General features: G+C 29.4%; 3 protein-coding genes, 1 non-coding gene and 1 pseudogene across 5 annotated transcripts; 1 reads left to right on the forward strand and 4 right to left on the reverse strand.

Annotated features, from left to right (window-relative positions):
- Window positions 1-1,575: 1,575 nt before the first annotated feature.
- On the forward strand, window positions 1,576-5,411 carry LOC126867719 (ribonuclease P protein subunit p29). Its single transcript, XM_050622547.1, has 4 exons — window positions 1,576-1,723; window positions 1,801-1,940; window positions 2,096-2,486; window positions 2,584-5,411. Exons 1-4 carry the CDS (start codon window positions 1,708-1,710, stop codon window positions 2,718-2,720), a joined length of 684 nt encoding a protein of 227 aa, XP_050478504.1. The 5' UTR covers window positions 1,576-1,707; the 3' UTR covers window positions 2,721-5,411.
- LOC126867712 (clathrin heavy chain) lies at window positions 3,360-14,012 on the reverse strand. 2 transcript variants are annotated; one of them, XM_050622528.1, is made up of 14 exons: window positions 13,427-14,012; window positions 13,064-13,337; window positions 11,933-12,140; window positions 10,012-11,859; window positions 9,589-9,908; window positions 9,187-9,452; window positions 8,868-9,102; window positions 8,354-8,736; window positions 7,888-8,185; window positions 7,339-7,779; window positions 6,694-7,256; window positions 6,379-6,601; window positions 6,226-6,301; window positions 3,360-5,858 (listed from the first exon to the last, which is right to left on the reverse strand). In XM_050622528.1, exons 2-14 carry the CDS (start codon window positions 13,103-13,105, stop codon window positions 5,725-5,727), a joined length of 5,037 nt encoding a protein of 1,678 aa, XP_050478485.1. In that variant the 5' UTR covers window positions 13,106-13,337; window positions 13,427-14,012; the 3' UTR covers window positions 3,360-5,724. The 2 variants fall into 2 exon arrangements, with proteins under 2 accessions (XP_050478485.1, XP_050478486.1); XM_050622529.1 differs by having other exon boundaries at window positions 13,064-13,579.
- Window positions 14,013-14,151: 139 nt separating this feature from the next.
- LOC126867720 (60S acidic ribosomal protein P2) lies at window positions 14,152-16,909 on the reverse strand. The gene is made up of 4 exons (XM_050622549.1): window positions 16,774-16,909; window positions 16,017-16,189; window positions 14,393-14,494; window positions 14,152-14,321 (listed from the first exon to the last, which is right to left on the reverse strand). Exons 2-4 carry the CDS (start codon window positions 16,186-16,188, stop codon window positions 14,251-14,253), a joined length of 345 nt encoding a protein of 114 aa, XP_050478506.1. The 5' UTR covers window position 16,189; window positions 16,774-16,909; the 3' UTR covers window positions 14,152-14,250.
- Window positions 16,256-16,328, reverse strand: LOC126868137 (small nucleolar RNA Me28S-Am982). The gene has a single exon (XR_007690536.1). It is a non-coding gene; the product is annotated as a small nucleolar RNA Me28S-Am982 (small nucleolar RNA).
- Window positions 16,910-19,500: 2,591 nt separating the features above from the next.
- Window positions 19,501-26,388, reverse strand: LOC126867718 (ATP-binding cassette sub-family G member 1-like; annotated as a pseudogene).
- Between the last annotated feature and the right edge of the window lie 67 nt (window positions 26,389-26,455).

The following is a 26,455-nucleotide window of genomic DNA, read 5'->3' on the forward strand; positions in this document are numbered from 1 at the left end:
CTACACTGCTAAATTTCTAGTTTCTTTCTTTAACTTTTTTCTTTAATGTCTTCCTCTCTCAAAGTTTCTAACTTTCGATTCTAAGATCAACAAAATATACCTAGTTACGTTCTTAATTTTTATATTACCGGAAAAATATTACTTTAACAAATAGAGTATCGGCCTGTTCTTAATACAATAAAATTGATCTATTTTTTAACATATTTATTTAACGTTCAAGATGTTGTTTCAAGCATTATTTCATTTACATGCATCTGTGCATTACAGAATTAGCGTACAAATAAGGTTTATCTTTTCGTGATTTTCCGAATTATATCTTTAAGTGCAATATACAGGATGTCCCAATAAACATGGTACAATCGAAAAAAGTGATTAATTCTGCTCTTGAAAAAATAAATAAAAAATGTAAAATAAAATTTTTTGATGTGGCGCTTCGCTTTCAATAAAATCAAATGTAAAAATTTGTTTAATATATGTAAATTTGTTTAATTACCGACAGTATGAGTAAGCAATCAGTAGAAAGTTATTCTATATACGAAAATAAATAAAAAATGTAGAATAAAATTTTTCCGTTTCAGGAAAATAGAATTTGAACTTTGAATCGATCAAAAGCTTTTAATTTATTTGTAATCCAAGAGAAAAATAAAATTTGAAACTTTGAACGTATTCAGTTAAAAATTGGTTTAGTACACGCGTACCAGATAAATTTTCAAATGTTATTTTTTTGGAAACGAATGAAGCATCCTATGGAAAAATTTTATTCTGCATTTTTGACCTATCTTCACACGTAAAGTAACCTCCTGTCAACTGTTCAGTTTATTTGTTGTCTTCAATGCGGAATTAAACTTCATTATGCTTCTAGGCTTGACAAATTTCCAAACTCGATTTTTTCGAAAACGGAGTCATATAAACAAATTTCGACTTGCTTGTTCACGTAGAATCATAAAAGTAACATTCAACATTCCTTGCCAATTATATAACTATACCTCTTGATTGTTAGAACTCTTTATATAACGATATAAATAATGTTAAAAAATATATAAGTTAAATAGATGTATAATAAACTGAAAAAATGTAAACCTTATCTTTAAATATTTACTCTTTAAAATTGGTCCACACATATCACAAACAATCTTATGACACACGGTGAAAGTAGACAAATCGTTCTACTTATAAGTTTATGAAAGAAAGGCTAAATTTGCATTCTTTACATAGATGTCTGATAACTTTTCTTTTTCTTCAATTTCTAATACACAAAGAACTTATCATCTTTACCTACTTAGGAATAAATGAACCGTTATTTTGTTTAGCTGTACTCATTTACATGTCCTGCAATTTATGCTGCCTCGTTTTCGCAGATTTTTTGATTCAAATTTCATAGATTTTAGAAAGAAAATGTGTAGTGATATATATATTGACATAATTAAGTTAATACAGAAATATATCATTATATTTACATTTTATAATATTAGTTAAACATGTTTGAATTTAAAATAACCTAAAAAAATTTTCTTCTAGTCACCTAACCTAAGATAATTTACTAAAATGTAATATAATATACACGAGAAATTTTGAGGAAAGAACTGGAAATATAATATATTAACGTCAATAGTACTTTGTGTTTACGTTTTGTAATTCATCTATTATAATTTGACAAAGCAAAATAAATCTACTTTGATTAACTCATTTCTATTATTATTACTGATAATGGCACAAATAAAACGTACGTATCTATTAATTAAAAGATTAGTTAATATATGCTACTAATGTCATCATGATTAATTATTTTAACTGTTACAGAAAGCATATGTTTAACATTACCTAAAAGTATAACAAAACAAATTAGTACATGTGAAAATAGTGAACAATATATCACGAATTTTCTACAAAATGCATTGCCTTCCTCTGATACTGGTTCGGTAGCAGATGAATTAAGAAAGGTATGATAATAATAAAAAATATATATATAGAATATAAATATATAATGAATAAATGAATAAGAATTATATTGTATTACTAATAAAATTTGATGTATTGAACACTCATATTAATTACCAGAAATTTAAATTATGACATGATTATAATTATTTTACAGTCACTAATATTTGCTAAGCATAAAAATAAATGGAACAAGAAAAAACGATGTCAAGGAAAGTTATTAACTAGTAGGAAACGAATGCAGCTTGGTTTACGTAAGATTAGTTGCAAAAGTGATATGAAATATACAGCATTGTTACCATTAAATCAGTTATGGTTAAATTATATGGAACAAGTACTTGGCTTCAAGTTTTTTAATAATATTCCAAAAGATTCTACAGATCCAAATTGGGAAAATGTTAATCAACAGTTAATTAAAGCAGATTTTCATGGTGCTGAAATTTCCATTGTTGGATCAAAATGTCCCAGTTTGGTTGGATTAAGTGGCATTGTAGTTCAAGATACAAAAAATATTTTCAGAATTTGTGGAAGAGATAATATTATGCGAAGTATATAATTTGTATTTTATACTTTTTCTATTCCTTTTTATGTCTCATACTTTATTATTATTCCTTTATCCTATCATTAATTCATGTTTATTTTCAGCAATACCTAAAGATAATGTTATTATAAATATTTATTTAAAAAACATAAAATTGGAGTTCTTCGGAAAAGATCTTTCTATAAGACCTACCGAACGAACAATAAAAAAGTTTAAATGTGGACGTATATACGAACTATAGTGAAATCTGTTGTAATTTTTGTAAAATTAGAAATAAACTTCCTTTTTAATATGTACAAAATGATTAATATATAGAATATTTATCCCGCAAAATATTATGCTAGATGGGGCAATACCAATTTGCCCTACAAAAAAAGTGAAAAAAGAATTTTGTTGAAACTTCCAAAGAAAAAGAAAGGAGAAGATTCTATTTTCAAGAAAATTGATTTTAAAAATTCATTGAGTATTCATACATATGATTCATAAATATCACCTGCTGACTGAGTAGATAAATATTGTGCTAATAGGATATATATATATACACATATAAAACAAATATATTACTTTTCGAACAAAAATAATTAATTCTCTCATAAACGAGAATTTTTTTTAATAAATTCCTTTTTTTAATAAAAAAATCTGGTCACCTTTGACATAGGAGTATATGTACACATATATAAAACAAAAATATATTCCTTTTCAAACAAAAATAATTAATTCTCTCATAAACGAGAATTTTTTTTAATAAATTCTTTTTTTTAATAAAAAAAATCTAGTCGCATTTGACATAGGAGTACCTGTGAAAAAAATTCTAAATAGAAATATATAATATGTAACGAAGAAATACATATAGGAATATAAAATTAATGTAAACTGTGTATTCAATTCATACAGTTGTTTATTGAAATAAATTTAATAGCGACAAATGTCTCACATTTTATACTGACTTTCAACATTACAGACATGTGATTTTGATCATGTATATGTATATTCGTGTAATTAACAACCAATTTTGGTATATTTATTTCTAAATTTACTAATATTTTATTTTAATCCACAATATTCAAACAATGATACAATTACATTATTATCTTTTTTGCAGAACGGTATTAGATACATTTTTCAATCTACATTTTCATTCGTTATATAATTTTAATGAAAGTGAAGTGATTATTGGGAATGTTACAGACTCTTCTTTGTATTATCTAATTTTAACATCTTTTATTTAATATATGCAGCTAAAATTACTGCAATCGCTAAATATCAAACGAAAGTTGCTCACAATGATCAGTATCGTTATTGCAACAAACATTATTCAAATATTTGAATAATATTCTGTTACATTATCATTGTGATATTATGATTTTCCAGTTTTCAACTTTTGTTTCATATTTATGAATAATGAGAACAATTTATAAGTGCATATCTCCTGCTCCTTTTGAAATATGTGACAGAAGAAAATGTCACTAAAAATGTGTTATGCAATAATGTTGCTCCTTTAGGAACATTGAATGTAAGATATGCCAGAAAAAGGTACTATTTTTTCCGATATACCTTTTACATCTTGTATTTGATCCTGATTTATTAGTAGAGCATTTTATACAGACAATATGAATTACTTAATGAACAGAAACGTCAACAAACACGATTCTGTCATTCTCTACATATGTATCGGAATCTGACTACCCAACTTGCATTAATACTTGTAATGTCATTATACATTAATACAATTAATATACTGAACAATACATCCAAATAGGATACTATACATACATTATGTAAACCAAATACAATAAGTAAAAAAAGAACTTGGTTATATTTCTAAAAAAATGAACGCGTTAATAAAACAAAATTGTTACTTAGTTCATATAATTTTATAACACCTCCGAGTTTTCTTTACAAGTGTTATAATACTTTAATATAACGTGTACAAAAAAGATAAGATTATAATATTGTAAGCCAGCATAAACAAGTCTCAGTACATATATCCATACATCAATATGACGAGATCGTTATAAAGTTTGTTATATTTTCAATGGATTAAATATGTTCTCTGTCTAGTGAGAATATATCAGAGAGCTACCTTTGTTATCATTCTTTTTTCTTTTTTTTCCTTTAGGAAAGCATGTAATATTACTATTCTATACTTCACATTTTGGCTGCCTGATCAAATGCTAAATTTGTTATTTATCCATGCCACAACAATAACACACACAGATACTAAACTTATATACTGACAGACATACAAACGTATCTCATATCATACTATATTTAAATTTCTAGATACATTACATACAGTTTACAGACTTCTCAGCTTTATTTTGCACTGTTGTTATACTGATGTACTGATATATGCCGCTCTCTTTAATTTATCTTGTTAGGTATTTCGAGGCTCATACATTTGACTGTGACAACAACGTTTTCATTGAATCTAAATAAATAGATCCTTTATTTTATTACTACAAATTATATATTAGAATAATATTTTCACCATATTTCATTTTCCATTGGATGGACATGAATATATGTTAGTTTTGAGTACTTATCGTTTCTCTTAATAATCACTTAAATATGTTTAGCCCAATTTTCTTCTTTTCTTTTACCAAAAAGGAAGCACTGTGTAATTTCATGACACATTTATTGAATTGAAACTTACAAATATTTTTGTTTAATATTGTTAATTTTATATTATCTTAAACTAAAACTTCTTTCAATACTTAAACAAAGGCACGTACGTACGCAATACATCGATATTCCGGTGAAAGTATGTTGATAGTTACTTTATGAAGTAACATAAAATAACCCAATTCAATTGGTAGAATGTAGAATGTTGCAATATAATATGGATTACTAAAATTATTACTATTGCATACTCGTTTAAACATTCGTTATACGATGTGAATTCGCAAAATATTTAAGTATTTTTTTTGTTTTTATTACGATTATTTCCTTTTTTCCATAAACAATGGTCAATGTGTACTCTTTAATTACTTTAACAGTAAATTAATTATTTTATAAATGTTACTCATAAACTAGAAATTCGCGCTTAAATATTTTGTAGTTTACTTTGAATTCATTATTTTTATTTATGTTACAATTATCTTGCGGCAACGCTTTTCTCTTTAATGATATTATTTTAGCATTTTATATAATTGTGAGCTATTGAAATAATCTTGTTCTACCTAGATATTATAGAAAAGTAGATTTTGTTGATCTCTGTTACTGAACGTGTTGCACATTGTGTTTCACATACCATAAGCCTGGTACGCCGCTGCAGGTGGTGCATAGACACCTTGCGGTGGTGCTCCATATACGCCTTGTGGTGCATAACCAGGTGCCATCATACCTGGTCCTGCTGTCAACATTAACTGAGGTTCCGCTATAGATAGAAAATACATACGATATGATAAGATACAAAATATATATAACACATATTTGTTATTTCTTCGAGAATTTTTTCTATTATATCAAAAATAATTACATAATTTTGTGTTGAATAAGACTTATATGTTGTAAGAAATTGCTTTAGCGTATATTTACAAAGAAAAGTTGTAAATCTTTATTTTTTGCTCTAGATTAATTTATAAAAAGATTGTTCACGTCATAACAAAAGAGAAACAAATTTTCCCCTTAAATAGCACTGCCATCTTCACGCATGTACAATTTATAAAAATTTCTAACATAGTTTTTTTAAATAATTTATTTAAATTCTTAAAAAATATTTAAACTAAGAAATAAATACTTACGCATAATCATAGGTTTATGTTCTTGATGATCAGTTTCTTCCATGCGGCGACTTTCAGCTTCTTCCAGTTTATCAACCTTTTAAAAAAATATATGTCATTATCATAATAATAAAATGTTGGCAATTAAATATATTGAATTATGAGAGGTATTACCTTAGTAATATATTCCCGCGCAACTTGTATAAGATATGGCATAGCGAAATGTAAAATACGATGTCTCCACGCAAGTTCCAAAATAACATCTGGATGAAGTAAATCATAACAATGAAACAGACATGCTGCGAAACAATCCTTTGATCCTCTCTCCAAGAACCACTCTAATAATTCTTGAGCAACTTCGGGATTGCGAGATTCTGCTGCATATTCCATAGCATCTCTATTCAGTTAACATAATAATTAAAATACTGAATAACGAAAATAGGAATAAATAATGAAAACTCATATAAATAGAATATTTAAATGTTTTACCTAAACAATCGATCCTTCTTACATAGTTCCACCGATTGTTTCCATCTGTTATTTCCTTTGTACAAGTATGCGGCAATTCTTCTAAATTCAATTAATTCATGTTTCTCCAGTTGTTGCGCTAACGCAATATTATCAAAATTATCGAACGCATCAATCGATGTTCTGAGTCCCTGATAATCTTCTTCGTCAATAAGTAGACCGTTTAATGCTTCATTAATTGCTTTATTATTTAATGCTTGAACCGACCTCAAGTATGGTTTTACGAGTTGTAAATGCCCTGTTCTCTTGAAATATGCAACTGCTCTCGTATGATCCATGCGTGGAGCAAGTACAAGTAGTATATCATTCAGAAGTAGGGGTTTATATTCGACATAAAATTGTATAGCTTTGTAATAAAGTTCAACGTTTGCCACTTTAGTAATCACATCTTTGAAATGACCTTCTCGCCATGCTTCAGTAGGGTGTTGCATCATTGCAAGGACTGCATTGTCGTACTCTTCATATTTATCATATAAAAATACAAGCTCTGCCCATAAATGTGCTTGCTCTGCTGCACGGAGTACCTATATATTTTATTAATAAATATAATACATTCTTTTCCATTTTGTTCATATTCAAATATTTTAAATGTAATTAATAGTATACCTTCGGTATATTAACTCGAGACCAGAAAAGTTCAAGATGTTCTCGCATTCGTTGAGGTTTATACTTGCTATAAAGTATAGCTAATTCAGTGAACATTCCCATATGCGCTCTTTCAAGTCCCAAAGCAGCTTCCAATAAATTAATAAGTTCCTCAAAGTGCCCCCGATCTTGATAATAATTGATTAAATCTTCTAATTCATCGGCATGTACGACTATATGTAATCCACACATTTGTGCTAATCTAAATTCTCCGCTATCCACACAAGCAAAACAAACTTCTTTCCAAGTACGAGTTGAATTCGCTTTGCGAGCGCTGTCGACGGCGCCTTGGAATTCTTTTAAGTGAACAAGCGTAATAGCTAATCGTGCAAAATTCGATACATTATTGTACAAAAGTTTAGCAGCATCGTACATCTTGTCGTCGAAACATCTATCGCCAATCTAATAACAAGTAATATAAATTTACATTTATGGACATAAATATATCTATTTTAGAGATAATATACATAAATAAATATTACATATCTAATATGTATACATAAAACTTACCTTTTGTATGTCGGCATGATTAGGACCAGAAATAAATTCTTCAAGATCTGCAAGTCTATTGGTTCTTGCATATGCGTAAATTAATTCACTTTCAATGAAAGATTCACGCGCTTTTTTGCGAGCCATTTGCAAGTAACGAACCAAATCCTCCCAATGAGAAGTTCGATGAGTAGTTTCTACTACATCTACATACGCTGATGGATCGTCAGCCTTAATAAAACTATCTATGGCTTCTTTCACTAAACCTTGTTGTAATTGTGCTCTGGCTAATTGAGACCATACCGGCGGTTCATTACATCTATAAGAACAGACCATTAATTTTTAAAAAATGAATTACAATCAACCATTCTACTAATTATGTTATTCAGTTCATTAATATACTATTTCACGTTAAATTTCATATATAGTACTTTCTACAAATTTCATACATAGATACTTTCTACAAATTTAATTCATTATAGCTCACCTTTCAGCAAATTCGTAAGCTCTGTCTAAATTATTAACCTGCTCGATTAAAACTTGGATAGCTGACGTGTTCACATCGAATTTTTTAAAGATGGCAAAAGCTTCTTCGTATAACTCATTGTTAATAGCAATGTTAGCAATGTCAGGAGCGTCATAATTATCCAGCCGATTGATGTACTCCATAACACGCGTACGATCAGCCTTTATTGCCGTTAAAATCAAAAGATTTTGTAAATTGCGATGATCACTAAATACACTACTGTCGAGTACGATTTTCTCAAGAAGCTCAATTAGTTCATTGGGTAAATCAGCAGTCATAAATGCTTTAACAGTAACCGATATATCTTCAGGATCTTGTGTTTCTGATAAAGCTGTTTGTACAACCTACAAAGAAATCTCGATAATTTCATAACAATTGCATACAAGCATAATTAAAATTATAAAAACAAATTTTCATTAAATGTTTAAAAAATTATTGACGCTACTTTTATCATTTTCCTTTACTGTGAACTTACCTGATCAATCAACGGCCTTTTGTAAGGGTTGCTTTCAAGAAGAACTTCAGCCCATAAATCTGGATCTCTACGTCTCACTAAATATCTAGCTTCACTTTTGAAAAGGCTATTTTCGTTACATACGCTTATCAATTCCCTATCGCATTGACCACGCTCATACGCAATACACGCTAAATGTGGATCACGTTTTTCACAATATTTTCCTACTACTCTACTATCATAAAATTGATTCTCTCTGTAAAATTAAAATTTAGTTAATAAAGAACATTTTATATAATATATTTTTTTGCTATGTCAAGATATATTTAGATTTACTTACTTAAGAAATCTCTCTGGATTATTATTACTGTCAATGTATATCTTCGCTAGTGCATTATGCGTTGCAGGTTCAACACAACCTTCATGGACACGAGACTCCAGCCATGGAAGTAAGAGCTTCAAACGGTTTCTCTTCTCAACTTCTTCTACAAGTTCGTCAGTAGAGAACTGACCACGTACCACAAGGATTAAATTTTTTATTATATCCTCTGAGCAATCTACATCAAGTAAACCACCCACTACAACTGGTAGACGTGACGGATTTACCTAAAATTAAACCACCATTACAATAAATAAAGCTAGAAACTATATTGTAATTATTATTTGTCGTAAAGTTTAGTCATTACAAAATTTATAACTCTTATATTAAATTCGATGCAGAATGACGATTAATGAAACTTACTTTTTGAACGTAAATTTCTATGTATTTTTGTAAATTATTTCGGTAGAGATACAGTACAAGATCATGTACAAAATCGAATCGATCACAAACAATGATCAAAGGTAACTGGTCAGATAATTTTGCCTCTTTGAGGAAATTTTTTACACGTTCTGGATTGTAACAATTACTTTCTCTACAAATTCGTTCCACTTCTTTAATTTGTCCAGTTTTACATGCTGCTTGAATATATTTAAAATGTACTTCTTGATCTTGACTGAAATTAACAATAGATCCCAGGAAATAAAACAGTCCCTCATATGATTTAAAACTTTCAAATAGATCTGAAAATAATGATTATATGAAGTAAATAAACCAATACATAGTAATATAAATAACATAAATCAATATATGTTTAAAATAACATTATTAGCAAATTATAAATACCTATCAGTGCTTTAGTAGTCAACTGTTCATGATATTTTGTTGCAATTTGAATACAGATTTGTAAATTCTGTCTTATGTTAGCAGTCAACATTGCCTTCAAACATTCCAAAGAATCTTCAACTGATAATGTTCCAAAAAATCCTACAAGCCAATCCGGAGAAAGTAAATGTGTATGTACTACAGCTCTCTTAATGTCATACAAATCGGTGTAATGTTCCAAAGCACGTTGTAATAAGCCAGCTTTTTCACATAACTGTGCAATGTGAGCTCTGTCATAGTGTGTGAACATTTGATTTCCTAAGATTGCATCAGCAACTTGTGGAGCAGACATTAAGTTCATTTCTAAAAGTCGTGTTTGTAAAGCTCCTTCACTTGGCCGATTATTTTTCAAAGCATCCAATAAAAATGCTGTACATTGTTGAACCATGTTTTGTTCCATGAATATATCCACAATTTGGTTGATATCGGCTAAGGGTTCATCATCTTGGACCAACATCTGGGCGAATGCTACACCCTGATCTGGATTAATTCTCATGACATTCCTTAACAAAAATATATAATCAGGGGTATAAGAAACTTTCTTAGCATACAGTACAATTTTCTGGAATTGTCCAGTTTCTGCAAAACATTGTATAACTTTATTAGGGACATTAGCTCTTAAATAAACACTAAGAGCTAAAGTTGGATCAGCTTGTTTCACTAAGTCACCCAATTCTTCGCTACATTCTAATTTATCTTCTTTCAACCATTTCTCAAGAAGCTGCTTACGACCTTGCACAAGCACTGGACGACATAATTCTAAAGATTCATATTTATTTAATTGTCCTTGATCTAGAAGTATTCCAAAATATTGCAATAAGGGTGATGTTTGTCCTTGCGTAGTTGGTACCTGTTGGAACCGTTGAATAGTCGCCGGAGTTCGAAGTATTCCTTTCGGAGCATTTGCTGCAACTTTGGCTGCTTCCGCGTATTGACCATTTTGGAAAAGCAAATTAAATTTCCTGACGAACAAGTCTTCAGCTCCTGACAAATTATTTCTTACAGCCATTCGCAATGCAAGTTCAGAATTTTGTAGTACTCCATTTATATATGGAATTATGTTTTCTTCATCAACGGATACAGATAATACTTGACCTTTCCGATTTACTCCTATTATACCACCAGATGCTTCATGCGGTGCAGTGACAAAAATAGTTTCTCCAGATATGCGATTCATAAATATACATGTAGCAGATTCAATATCATACATATGTATATAGCCATACTTTGTTATTAAATATATAACATCATACTTTGAGCTGACTTGCATAGCAACAGGAAAGTCATTTCCAGCTTCTGGTGGGAAAAAAACATCTACTGCCTTCTTTGGGAAAGGATGATTACCAGCAGGAGGTTGACCTACTTCGATAATATGGAGCTTTGCACCTTGTACTGTTCTGACAGCAAAACAAAATAAGTTACTTGGTTCTGCGTTTCCTTCCATTTTAAATTGGGCGAAAGAAGCAGCATGTCCTTCGATTGGTTGAGAACATTTTCTCTCGACAGAATAAAGTTGCATAGCACCAACCACTCTATTGTGCTGAGCAGAAATACCAATCAATAATAGCCATGTTTGTTTTGGATCAGTTCTATAATTAATTATTTGACAGCCATTTAGTGACGAATGTCTGTCAAACATTTTATTCGGTGTAGATTCTCCTTCCATAGACCAGTGATAAACTGCAGTTTCTGTTACCAATGCCAAAGTATTTAATGATATCCACTTCCAAAAGACTACATCTTCTGTCATTGTATGAGCTTTCATTTTTGATTTCATTTCTATGTTAAAAATCTGAAGAGTTTTCATTGCTAATAGTAAGAATAAAATATGTTACTAAATTTATTATTAAGTTCCATGTATTTATTTTATATTAATTATTACCTTTTAAAGCTATTACTTTACTTGCAGGATTCATGATCGCAGAATCTGCAGAAATAGGTCTCCTGATTGGATTTGCAGAATCATTCATATCGATAATAACTACCTGTGCAGTATCACCAACTTTTTCTCGAACACAAATAAATTTATCAGATTCCATTGTGAGTGTGTTAAAGCTGACATTGTTAGCATTAATCCCAACAGCTGTAAGCTAGAAAAAAGAAAATGACAAAAACAAATTATCATACTGAGAAACAGCTCTTTAATTGAAATATATCTAAATATTCTATAAATTGTAATTAGAATATCTTATTCTTTAAATAACTTTAATGTATCAAAATTATTGGAGGGAGCTTTTAATATAATTTTATATTAAACATATTTAATAATTAATTTAAGATAAATAAGCATAAAAGTGTTCCACATTGATTTTTATCTAATCTGAAAATTTAATAAAAATTGTTATTGAACTAAATTATATTTCACGCTAAGAATTAATTTCATCAGCTTCAGGAAGATGGGAGAAATAGATTAGTTAAATGCAGTTTATCTGGAATGTAGAATAAAAAATACATAATGATACATGATTGCAATTAAAAGCTATTTCACGCGAAATCGCAAATCACTATTATAAAGAAGTAAATTACAGACGAATTAATGAATCATAATCTAATTCCATATTGCTATCGCGAGATTTGCGAGACATAACGAATATTTTAATTAGAAAATTCACGATGTATAAAGACGGAAATAAGGGGCGTATATGTCGAGTAGACGTGGCCCTCGTTGATAAAAAAAATCAATTTATTTTTCTCGTCGACACTGCTATGCAGAATAATATTATGATTAGTTAACCTCTAAATATCCTATTACGAACGTTCATATAAATTGATAAAAATTTAGTATAACGAACGAACATGCGATCACTATTATACCTGTCAAAGTAATGTCAATTCAAAAGTATTTTAACGGAATTTGTATTTCCTCGTTACAGCAATAAAACTGGCAGCTAAAAATTTTCTAGAAGAACGTTATAATAGTAAAATGAAATTGAAAATGTAGTTGGCGAAAATGAAGCTGTTTGACGACGTGTCGAAATAATAGAAGAGCCGGGTACGAAAGCAGGTCACCTACCTGGAGATGTTCTTGAAACCTTATGGGTAGTAACTGCGTCATTTTCCTAATGTTTTCCCAAAATTTTCGAGGTTTTTCAGCCGCGGTTACCTAATGAAAAATCTATCGCGGCTGTCTATCGTTCCTATGTACAACTGTTTTGGCTTACAGTGCGCTCTTCTCAACCAAAAAACCTCGGTCCAACCATCAGCGCACAAAACCAACTGACGCAAAGTGAATGCCGTCACTACTTGCCGCTGACACCCATCATGGCCGCCAATGACCGCCCCTCTATCTAAAAATAGTCCCTCAAGTACAAAAGTGTTTCGATCGATCCTATATTCTGATATTGCCAAACGTTTGTAAACGCATCCAAATAGTTACATTATACGAGACCTGTAACCGAATATCGAATAACCACAATTATCTTTTTAATTCCGTCAATTTAAACGTTCGGTAGCGTAAGAATACACGTAACTGGATTTTCTAGCAAATCTCTCCAACATCACCCCTTCCTTTCTTCAATTCTCAACCCCCACTCCATGCTATGAATGAAGCTGCAACGGCGCACAATTGAGTACATTACGTATACGTTTTCCATCATGTACATTTCCTCGTATAGGAAATTAATATCCAGTCTCACTAGAGCTTACTATTACAGTAAAGGAAATAGGAATCATAATTAAAAGTTGTATTATAACATGATTTTTCAAGAATTTGAAGTTTTGAATCACATATCTATGCACGAAGATTGTTGCAATATTAATTCATAAAATTTGAGCTCTATAGATATTTATAACTATTCGACAATATATAGATACAAATAGATAATTAAGAATTAATTGAATTAAAGTACGTTATGTTGCAATATCAATTCAGAAAATTTAAGGTCTATAAGTATTTATAACTATCCGACAATATATAGACACAAATAGATGATTAAGAATTAATTGAATTAAAGTACGTTAAGTATGTTGCAATATTAATTCAGAAAATTTGAGGTCTATAGGTATTTATAACTATTCGACAATATATACACACAAAAGGATGATTAAGATTTAATTGAATTAAAGTATGTTAAGTATCAATTTAATAAAATTAAGTATTAATAAATTAAAAATAAAATTTATTTCATTTTCAGAGCTGTTGTCAAAACTGTATAATACATATGTTGCACAAATATTATACAGATATAATTGTTGGTCATTTTAATCAAAGAGACCGAAACCCATGTCGTCGTCTTCCGATTCAGATTCCTCTTTCGCTGGTTTTTTCTCTTCTGTAAACAGAAATTATGTGAATAATTTTTATATAATTTCTAATTGTATTATATATTCATATAACATTTACCTTTCTTTTCTTCAGCTGGGGCTGCTGCACCTCCTGCAGGTGCAGCATCTGCACTAACAGCTACAGCACCACCAACTGGCATGGATAATAATTTTTCCATCCCTGAAAGAATCAAACATCTTTTTGTTAAACTGACCTGTGTTAGTAGAATGTTGAATAATATTAATACATTGATATCAATGAAACAAAACAGTTTTTAATTAATTTGACAAAACATTATTTCCAAAACAAAACAAACCATGTTAAGATAAAAAAAGATATAGACAAGTCATTTAAAAGCCTTACTGATCAACTCTATAAATTGGAAAATAGAGAAAAATTGCGATCATAAACATTATTTTTAAAAATATATCTTGAAATTTGCTATTATTTATGCCATTTCTTTGTAACAAATAGGTTCGTGAAAATAAGCCCTTTGTTTCTTAACCCTTTGCGCTCAAGAGGCGGCTCAATCGCTACAGCGTTTCATACGGCAATGGCGAGTGAGAAGCAAGTCTCTGTTAGATTTTGTCATCGCCAATTAATGATAGCACAGTATTTTTCGAAAATAGGTACCTTAGCTCTTTATGTTCTTTGTTAGGAAGTGTCACACTTTGAAATGGGGATAAAAGATATTTAATCTCAAACTCCTCCAAAACCATGGATCTGACGTCTCCTACATTAGTTTGGATTCGATGATTTTGATTGGTGGCTTAGAAGCCCTAAAAAATGGATTTTGGAAATGAAATTTGTTCAAATGAAGATGAATTTGATTTTGAATTGTTGAGAGACAAGATCGATCCATGAAGGATAAAGAAAATGAAAGCAGTGATGGAAATAGTAACATAGTATTAAGTGTAAGAAATCGAAAGATTAGAATAGTAGATAGTGAATCCAAAAGTGACAGTGATGCCCCATATAATCCTAATAATTCAGAATGGACACCTTTTGAAGAATCTAGCGAAATACCGCCGAGAATAAAAGTCATAGCCGATGAAAAACCTGGAAGGCCACAGGTATCCTCAAACGTTGAACCATTGAATTTTTTAAAGATATTTCTTACCGATAAATCAAGTAATAACTGAAACAAACGGTTATGCTGCAAGAAAGATATAAGAGGGAGAATATTGTTATAACATTCAATTTGGCAAATATGACATAATGTCACCAAAGAAGAATTTTGGCCAAAGTAAGGATGCATCTTGGTGAATGCTTTATAAATTACCATACAAAAAAATACAGAAATTAATATTACAAAATCACATTTTTAAAAACAGAAATTTTTTAAAATAAATTATTAGAATATAATGTTCTTGTAAGTTAATTTGTGTATATAATCATTTTATGTTACCTGTAAGACACTCATCACATATGCGCAAATCATCTCGAGTTGCTACTTCACCAGACTAAGAAAGTCATTAAGCGCAAAAGGTTAAAATATTGAATGTGTATCTGACAAAACTGAAACTTGATGAAATTGAGAAATTCATATAAAATAGAGTTGATTAATTTAACTTCTGACAGACTCGCATAATAATTGTTTCTTTTATAGATATTAGTAAAAAAGATATTTTAAACATTGAATTATTTCATAGTTTATCTATACACATGTATGTGTTAATATTTAAATTTAAAGAAGTTGTACCTTGTGCAATAAGTTCATCTACTGATTTTCCATTCAGTTCTGAGATGACTTTCTTAAGCTTTTCTGTATCAGCTTCGATTCCAACGGATGATAAAATTTTTTCAATATCATTTTGACTAGGAGATGCTTTCCCTCCCAGGGTAGCTAAAAGATAAGCGGCCACGTAACGCATTCTGAAATAAGAAACACATTTTGAATGCTCTTTTGAATCTAATATCTCGTCATTATTTATATTGATCAGTTTCTTTCAGCAAGAAATTGCCATCACAGTTCTCAGTCGAAAGATGGTGATTATTTATATCATCATATACAGTGCATATTAGTATTATACATAAGTGAATTTGGCAACAAATAACATTCGTTTATCAAGAAAAATAATTAGCATTAGATATATAGGAATCTAAATATAATTTTTTACGTCTCCTTATACTGAAATCTATTTTTGCGTTTCAGATACTATTAACTATACACAGAGTGTATAAGATATTTGTATAATTAATTATTCGTATAATAATTTGTACAATTACATAATATTGAAATAATAAAACTTAAAATATAATAATATAATTAACTATATTAGAAAAATTATGAATAACAAATACACGTGAATAATGAAATCTTTATTGTATCGTAAATCATCTTGTAATGTAATATATTATATTATAAATAAATTTAATTATTTAATATATGAATAGGTGGCACACTTAAAATGAACAATATTACTTATTATAAATTACATTTAAATACATATATTTACCTTTAAGCCTTGCGACACGAAACGTGTACACGCTCAAAAAGAAAAGTACGTTCACTTCGAAGCGTTGATAGAAGGTAAAGAACATAGAACACCAAACTTTAAAGGAAGGAAACATTTATATCTATTGAAACGCCATCTATCGTAGACAAATACAATATTAAATTTCCAACTTATATAATTTTTATTTCTACAATAATATGAATTTACATAATAAAAAAATTGATATATATATAACACTCTCAGAACAAAAATATTATTATTAAATAAAAGTATAATTACCATTTATTGTCGCTTGGCAGGAATTAAATATTACATACTTCGTTTTTGTTTTTTTATAACTTTTATTATTACGTTTAGTTACAAGAGTAAGTCAAGTTAATGTTATTAATTGAAACACTAATTTAAAATTAATTCTAATTATTTTATTTCTAGTTTATTATTATCTAGTTTATTTCAAGTTCTAGTTTATTTTGTCTCCTGGTTAACAATATCTCCAAGAGATGGCGTTTGATAATTTGATCTTGAGTTTATTTTTTCCTTTGTTTTACCAGAGAAAAAATGAAAGTGCTGACGCCCACGATCATATAAATAGGTCTCGACACTTGCTAGGGAAAACCGTATGAAAATTGAGTCGTGTTATAATAGTGAAAAATCATCATGGAAGGTTAATAAAGTACACGATTTTACGAAGGTGAAGGAAATGAAAAGAGTGTCCCTATCTCTGTTTGTGGTATTCATTGCGTGTCAAGGGTGCGCAGGACGAGAACTTCCATGTTCTTCCATGTTAGTTACGACTCAATTTTCGAATGATTTTTCCTAAGCTCCGGCAAAGAGGAAATCTCCTCTTTGGCTTTGGTATATGAGTCTCAAGACCTGTTTATATAATCGTGTTTACACTAATTATTATAGTTTTTCCACAGTACAGGTGCTACACCAAGCGGTCACATGCTGGAAGATGTTCCACGCTAGCATATACAAGAACCTATTTACATAGATCCACCACAAACGAGATATAATCGCCTATGTGTCCACTCTACAGAATCTATTTCATTGTACGATTCTACGGAAAAGTTTATACTTTTTTATCCGATAAAAACACTTATTAGAATAACAAAATCGCACAATAATTACACTAAGTTACCTCAGAATGAGAAGTTAATGGTTTATTAAATTTATTTTAGAAAAATTAATAAGTATATTTTTATATCTTTATACATTCTTTTAATATTAATATTATATTTTCGTAAATATTATATTTTTACAATTTATATTGATAAATTTTTGATTATTTTTATTTATTATAATACGCTTGCATATTCTTACAATTTTGCAGATGAAAATTGTGATTAAAATATTTAAAACATAAGAAACTGCTGTACCAAGAACATAATTTTTGATTAATTTAAAAAAAATAAAAAACCACGCATTCGAATTCTTTTGGGACTGTTTACTATGAACCTAAAATATTGAATGAACACTCATTCGATATTTCTGTCCCTTTTTTGCTTTGACTCCTCTCCCGCCCTTGTCCTTTTTAATATCATAAAAAAAAGAATTTAGTTAAACAATATTGCATCGGATAACAATTAGCATTAGCAAACAATAGATGAAACTGATACATACATATGTATTACTAACTTGGTTATAAATAAATTATTAAAAATTGTCTTTCCTTTTTTTATATTTCTCTTAAAATTTACTCATTTATTTACAAGAAAAGTTAGGAATATCAAATTATTTTCGAATATTAGATATTAATTGTTAAAATTGGAAGAATTATTAGATCTTAATGTTACAATTGTATGTTTGTTTCATGAATAAAATTTACATTAGGGTGTTTCGATATACCCTCACTCGTCATAACAGAATTATCATTATTATTTGATTATATCATATGTTGCTTATTTGTATCTGCTAAACTCTATTTTATATACATTTCATGTATGTGAACGTTTCGTTTTCCAAATATTTTCGTCGCTCAATAACCGGACGACGCCAATGCTATAAATGTATGTATATACAGGGTGGTTGGTAACTGGCGGTACAAGCGGAAAGGGGGTGATTCTACGCGAAAAAGAAGTCGAAAATATAGAATAAACATATTTTTTTTATTTTTTTTCTTTTCTTTTAATTTTTCCATCGAGACAACGATCTACAGTGAGATCCGTTATAACGAGACGTGATAAAGTGCACGCGTACCGAGTCAAAATTCAAAGTCGATTTTCTCGAAAACAAAGCCTCAAACGAAAAATTTGTATTCTATATTTTCGACTTCTTTTTTCGCATAGAATCACCCCCTTTCCGCTTGTACCACCACTTACCAACCACCCTGTATAATATGTTTGCGTTTCTGTGAAATTTCAACATGGTAATATATTAACAACTTTTTATTGAGGGCTATTATTAATGATTCTTCACTATTATGCATTTATCGCTATTTCTTACTATTTATTATTACTGCTTTATTAATGAAGAGGTTCAGTAGATTATTCTATTAACATTTTATAAATCAATCTCTTTATAATATTGCGTCTAGTATTACAAAATATATCCAATAATGAAATAAAAGGAAATAAAATTCTATTATTGTAACTTTTATTCTATTATTGTAATACTTTAAGCTTTTCAGATCATTTTATTGATTGCACCTAATTAGTGGTAGAATGAACAAAATCATTTAAAATCACTAGTAGCCATGGATTTGCTTATATGTAATTACAATATAAGTTCATTAAATTAAATTTAATTACGTGATCTTCTTTTCATCACATTCGGAAAAAAATCATAAAAGATCGATTACTTTTTCGAAAATAATATTTCGTATATTTATACTACAAAATAAGACTAGGTTTTAATTGTCGATGTTAAAATGATTTTTTATTATCCTTCCAATGAGATGAAGTGCTTGAAACATTTTGTTTGGATTAAGTCGTTGTCTAAGCAAATAATAAGAGAGAGCCCTTAGACAGATAAGGATAATTATTAAAGCGATAATGTCAACCCAAAAAACCACATGTTCCATCTCTGAAACAATAATTAAGACATTGTATTACAGCAAATAATATATTTTGAAGTCTTTTAAGTACTTTTAGGAGACTTACGCATTGTTAGTAAAACTTGTCGAGGTGTTCCGAAGGGGCAGAATATTTCCGCAGGCGGACAGTATAGCTTTTCTCTGTTGTAACCGTACAAAGCAACTAGAAGACCTTCTATACCATATCGAATGTAACTTAGATACATTATGAGTTTACGATAGATAGATAAACTTTCCGTTTCGCCGATTCCTTGTATAGCTACCAACACTAGTGGAGTGGAAATTGCAGGCCCAACAAATGTACCATTCTAGAAGATAATTAACGTCAGAGAGAATAGTCAAGATTTCGAAATATTAGTTGGTAATCGTCAATTAGCTCACGGTGTTATAGTATTATCATTACTAATAAAGGGATAATACGAAACATACTACGATGTTCAGTGTGCTGGCAATAACTAATGCCATACTTTCTGCGATAAACGCGCACATGAAGCAAATACTAAAAAACATTGCACATCTGGACAACTCCAGAGGTTGATTTGTGATCACATATACTATCAATAAATATATCGACGATAGTAATATCTGCAACGTCGATTTGTTGATTAGAACGTTGTTTCGCTTTTAAATAATTTATAAAGTTGCCATATTGTATAACTTTTGATGAAATCCAATATGCCTATTACCTGCAATATGTTCTTACCTGTCCAGGTATATTAACTATTGTAAATGCACAATAATAGGGACTCAAATCGTACCACATGTTGAAATATTCTCGTTTAACCAATTGCACTTCCGAAGGAACTGTAATTTTAAAATTAGCTAAAAAGTATAATCGAATTTGAAGAAAACAACAATGAAAATTGGTAAGATAATAGAGGATAATCGATCGAAAATGTAGTAGAACATTCGGTCGGAGGTTCTTTCATATTCTACCATTCAAAGGATTCTTAGCAACTTGTTAATTATTTGTTAATTAATTAATTTTTAATTGTATAATAATGTTATTATCCATTAGGAAGTTCAACCTATCTTTTTTAAATAAACGCACATTAAGAATCATCGATTCACCTCATGTAATTATTGTTTCCTTACAGTGCATTAATACCGGTGACATAGGTACATAGAGGAGAATTATCAAACAAGCAAAGCAGAAAGTAAAGTTGGATAAGGTTTTCGACCCATCGTTTCCAATGTTTAAAAATAAACTACCAACGACGAAGCCCAGGAATATATATAAACTTATTTTTAAGTACATATAACTCTGCAAAATATTAAGCATTTGTTACGTTACGTTTTTCTTCCAAAATCTTCCATTCATTAAATTTTATAATTATTTTGCACCTTATTTCTACGTAACTGTAATAACATTCTTCTCGATAGAACAACAAATTGTTTGAACCAGGACACTTTCGATATTTTTGCTTTGTATTGAAATTCGAACCTCGTTCGTCGAGGAACAGGAACGATCGGAAATTCTGCGTCCACAGCATTTATCATTCGACTTATCCATTCTGAACCATATTCGCCCGCAGATATTTCTATCACTGTAACGATAACAGTTTAGTTTTCGAGCGATATATGAATTCAGTCAATAAATAAAGTTAATTAGCTTATTATTTACCAAAATCGGCAGGATTGTAGTGTTTCGGGCATTCAATACCAATTTGTCGAACAAATGGTACCAGATTATGTACAGTGCTTCTATAGATACATTGGCCAGCGGCTATAACATAAATGTGGTCGAATTTTGCGAAAATGCTTGCACTTGGAGTATGCAGGGAGCAGATTATCGTTCTCCCCAGTCGCACCAAAGATTTTAAAAGGTCGGTACACTGTGCAGCTGATATTTCATCTAGTCCTCTAGAAATTGAATGGGTGGATTGTAGAGCAAACATTGAAATTTCATTATTTCTTTCTTAATAAACGATATAAAGTACTCACGTAGTTGGTTCGTCAAGAAACACAACAGGAGGATTACTCACGAGTTCCAAAGCGATCGAAAGTCTTTTTCTTTCGCCTCCCGATAGGCATTCGGTAGTTGTATCTTTTGCATGACGTAATCGCAAAATATTTAGAATTTCATCTATCTAAAATTATGTAAATGTTCAGTAGTGGATATAATGGATTGATACTATGTCAATAATCCATAGATTTCAACAAATTTTTAAAAAGCTAGTATTATTACGTCGAAATGTTTGGATCTCTTGTTTCAAGACTGTCATCGAGTGCGCGACGAGAATATAAAAACTGTGCACGATCAAATGCATCGTATTCTGAGTATTCTGAGAACATAATTTAAGATTGCGTACAAGAATCGCATTTTTAATCAAACAGATTTTTCCTGATATTTTTTACATACACCATACGAAAGAAATATGTTTTTGTTCTTATGCAATTGTATCGCTAACGCATAAAATGCTTACAGCGATCGATTTTGCTTTTTGGGAAATGTTGCCAAGTTTCAAATCTACAGCAAATTGCATTGCCTCTTGCACTGTAAGTCATGGTTGAAGAAGATCTTCTTGCATTATGTAACACGATATTTTTTTAAAATAAGTCTCGTCTCGAGTTTGTCCATTGATACTTATGTGTCCCGTAACGCTATCAGCCGATCTGAAAACGTTAGCTTTGATTTTGAAATCGAAAAAAGTAAAAAATGATGAAAATAAAATTATTAGTCGTGTATCTATAATAGCGAGCAGCTAATCTATCGATCTTGACTTAGACAAAGTATTCACTTATTTATTGCAAAGTCTACGACGTAAACCGTGCGGTCAATGACCTTTGACATGCTGATTGTTCTTTTAAGCAGAATAGTCTAATTTAAAGTTCATTAAAAGTATACGGATAACGCAGCGTGACGATAAATTTTCATATATTCATTTGAATACAATTGCTCAATGCATTTATTACACTACATGTAAGTACTTTATTCTAGTTATGTGAAACATTACTTGTATCCTGCGAGAATGTTTAACAAGGTGGATTTTCCGGCGCCTGATGGGCCTAATATAGCGGTTAATTCTCCAGATTTAAATTGTCCACAAATTCCTCTTAATATTACTTTTGTACCTAAGACATATGAGAATAGAACATTTCATTATTTTACAATATTATACAAAAAGAATGCAAGGTTAGCAGATACACTATCGAGATGAAAAGTAGATGAAAGTTCTATGTGTAATTTTCTGATAATATCCGATGATAAACAAGTAGTGTAACATAATTAAACAAGATTTCGAAGAACATATAACATGATATAGTTCCCTGAATAATTTTAGTATTTTTCCACACAGTCCTTTAATTATTTGCATACGGTACATATTTATCATATTGAAGTGATGAAAGATATTAAAATCTAATCTTGTATTATATAAAACTACACATTTTTATTCGAAGGTTTAATGAATTAATCCATGACCTTTTTATTTTAGTTATTTAATTATCGAATCAGTGAATAATTTATCTTCCTAATGTATTATTGCATGTCAAAATACCTATTTTAATAAGATTTATCGCGAATAAGTATTAACGTATCATATTTAACTTGTTTACTGTAATACCAATAATTAAAAAATTATACAGCAATAAAATTTGTTTTTGCTATCCTAGATTCAAATATGATTATCTTATATATATTTACTTTTCGTATTACATAACATCTACTGTACCTTTACCAAATCGATTGGCTTAAGCATGATAGCGTTGATGTGTTTAACTTAATTTACATCTTTTGCTTTTTAGAATTGTAACTGATTGTGAGTTACGCATTAAACAATTCCATTAAAAAATTGGTCTTCGATCGTGTTCAAAACGAATATACCTTTTCTTATTTGAAAGCGCTTAATTATAACTTTAAATAAAATAAAACAAGAATAAGATGTTTTATTCAAGTATGATATTGTTATTTGTAAGTAGAAAGATTGTAAACATAATAGAACTATAGAAAATAAGTCACGGAGTGAATACAGCGCTAAAACGATTAAAACCACAACAAAACTAAAAGATTTTTGTGGAATCTTTTTACCCGATAATTTTATAAGAATAATTCTCTTTAAGGAATTTTGGAAAGGAATTTTAAGAAATTTTTAAAGAATCAATGTTTCGAATAGACATTTTTGAGTTCTTAATCTATTATTATCTTTCTTTTGAAAGCATATTATTAAAATTGCAATATAGAATATCGAATATACTTTTTCACGGATATGTTTCAGACGAAACGGAGCTTAAATAAAAAAATGAAAAATTGCAATATATATTTATTTTAAACATATTTGTTCTATTAGAACATAAGAAAATATTTAATACTTAAATTATAAAATAAAATTTGAATGCTTCAACTATTGTATTCAAACGGTATAGCAATGTTTATATTATCGTACCTTTTCTACCACGAGGTACTGTACAAGTTAAGTCATTGAATTCGATGTCAATAGGGGTTGTTATTTTTGAATATGATGGTGATACTGGGGTGTTTTGCATTCCATTGCTGCTCTGCTTCTCCTTGGACTCCGATTTTGTGGACATGATTGATCAGTAGTTTCACTAATTTATATCCACTTTGTTCAGATCATTATTCAAAATATGTAAGTACCTTCCTCATACCTTGACTAACTTACCGCGTTAAAAATTCCCTAGTGTGTTTATAAAAACATTTTCAAACATTTAAAAAACTCGATTACGTTCTATGAAATTATTTGTGATCGAGCTTGACGATGATAAACAATAACCTTTTACGAACTTTTCATAAATGATTACAAAACATTTTTATGGATAAATCGATGAAGTATGAGCATCCGTTTAGATAAATTTCACTCGATTAATTAAGTCAAATACATATAATTAGAAATAGCAGCAAGATTTATCGAAGACGAGTTAATAAACGTGTAATAGTCAGAGCAACACAAATTTTAAAATTATTGAAGATCTAAAACATTAATAAAGCCATACGGTTTTCTGTTTAAAAGAGAGTCACTGAATGGGAAAACTCGTAGGGACAGTCGAACGCTCAGTACACGGCAGATCGTTATAAAAGACTGAAGTTGAAATAGCTTTAACCGCTTCCCTATTCTTAACATTATACATACATGAATGTATCGGGTGGTACTATAACGATATTGTACATTATACATTTGTACATTCTGAAACGAAATAACTTGTAATTAAAACTCATATACGTTAAGAAATAACTTCCTCTATGATAGCTTACATGATTGAAAACAAAGATATATTGTAACAAAGAAACCATTAAAAAATACGCGCAAAGTCCAGTGTGAATCATACTATACGCAATGTTTGTATATGTTCCATAGATACGATATACATATGTATAATGCATTACGCACCGTGATAACGAACCAAGATAAAGAGAAAGTATTGCCGCTATAAAAAAACAATAACCAAATTTCAAGTTTCGTCTTTTCACCTATTTACCATTAATCAAATATATAAATATATTCAACTGTAGAAAACCTATTGGTATACTACATTGGTATACTTTCATCTACAAAATATGCAGCAATATTTTCTTAACATTGTCCTTTTTGCATTGTTTCAATAAAAACGAATAACATCCTTTGTAGCATGTATTCTTCCCATAATCTTGTTATTCTTCTTTATTTACATTCAAATACGTTTTATATAACTTCTCGATTGTTTTGCTTTGTTACTTTTCATAACACAAAAAGTAAAAGCAATGTATTAATATTTATTGTAGTACTTCGTAAAATATCGCGATATTGATTGAAGAGTACTGTAAAATAGAAATATTAATAAATGCGCATTTAGCTTCCCATTATTAGTCATTTATTGTCAATATTATCTAAATTAGGTTGCATATGTGCTACTTATTCTGTATATATGTACTATGTATACTGCGATTTCTTGTCGTGTTAAAAATAATACCACGCTAAACAAGTATAAGCTTCTGAATCTTGAAGTGTAACTGTCGCAAATTCTAATCGAAATCAAGTTCTAATATACATATAATACGAAAAAACCATTTTAATTAATTTAATATTTAATTTTTTATTAAAGTAATGTAACCAGCAAATGGGTTAAAACACTGATAGATACCATTCCAAACCATTAGAAAATTTGGAGTTTTTCAAAAAGCAATAAAAAGGAGCACGAAGCGGGGGAGACAATAAGCTCATAATTCACTAATATTTTGGATTTGGATAACACAACCATACGTTTTAATATCTCCTTGGATTTAAAAACTAAATTGCTACGTTTGATACGGAATAAACATCTTATGTAAATGATACTTATACATACTTATATAAAGAAGGAAAATTACCACTACTTCATGAAATTCAAATGATAATTGAGAAAATAGTCTTAAGCATAATATAATAATATTACCGCGATGTAATTATTGCAAATATGATGACCATGTTATACACATAATTTCATACACATGAATAATGATACACTTTTAATAGTGATATTCATTTCATTTATTATTTTTTTATCATTTTATATTTTATCTTTATTTCCTTTTTCATAAATTGTAACTCTTTATTTTATTATAATTTATTATATTATATTATATTTAATATAATTTATTTTATTATAATTCGCTAAAGTGAAATTGTGTAAAAAAATTTAGATTCACCAATAGATCTATTTTGAAAACCAAGA

The sequence above is a fragment of the Bombus huntii genome, chromosome 7 (assembly GCF_024542735.1).
Source record: "Bombus huntii isolate Logan2020A chromosome 7, iyBomHunt1.1, whole genome shotgun sequence".
Classification (NCBI taxonomy): Eukaryota; Metazoa; Arthropoda; class Insecta; order Hymenoptera; family Apidae; genus Bombus; species Bombus huntii.

Excerpts from the sequence above, each read along its gene's own strand:
- LOC126867719 (XM_050622547.1), top strand. Across the intron at positions 1,941-2,095 it reads TAGCAGATGAATTAAGAAAG|TCACTAATATTTGCTAAGCA; the intron begins GTATGATAATAA and ends ATTATTTTACAG. Across the intron at positions 2,487-2,583 it reads AAGAGATAATATTATGCGAA|CAATACCTAAAGATAATGTT; the intron begins GTATATAATTTG and ends GTTTATTTTCAG.
- LOC126867712 (XM_050622528.1), bottom strand. The coding sequence starts at position 13,105 with ATGACGCAGTTACTACCCATAAGGTTTCAAGAACATCTCCAG. Across the intron at positions 11,860-11,932 it reads TAAAGTAATAGCTTTAAAAG|CAATGAAAACTCTTCAGATT; the intron begins GTAATAATTAAT and ends TCTTACTATTAG. Across the intron at positions 8,186-8,353 it reads GCTTACGAATTTGCTGAAAG|ATGTAATGAACCGCCGGTAT; the intron begins GTGAGCTATAAT and ends CTGTTCTTATAG.
- LOC126867720 (XM_050622549.1), bottom strand. The coding sequence starts at position 16,188 with ATGCGTTACGTGGCCGCTTATCTTTTAGCTACCCTGGGAGGGAAAGCA. Across the intron at positions 14,495-16,016 it reads AGATGAACTTATTGCACAAG|GGATGGAAAAATTATTATCC; the intron begins GTACAACTTCTT and ends TGATTCTTTCAG. Across the intron at positions 14,322-14,392 it reads CCCAGCTGAAGAAAAGAAAG|AAGAGAAAAAACCAGCGAAA; the intron begins GTAAATGTTATA and ends TTCTGTTTACAG.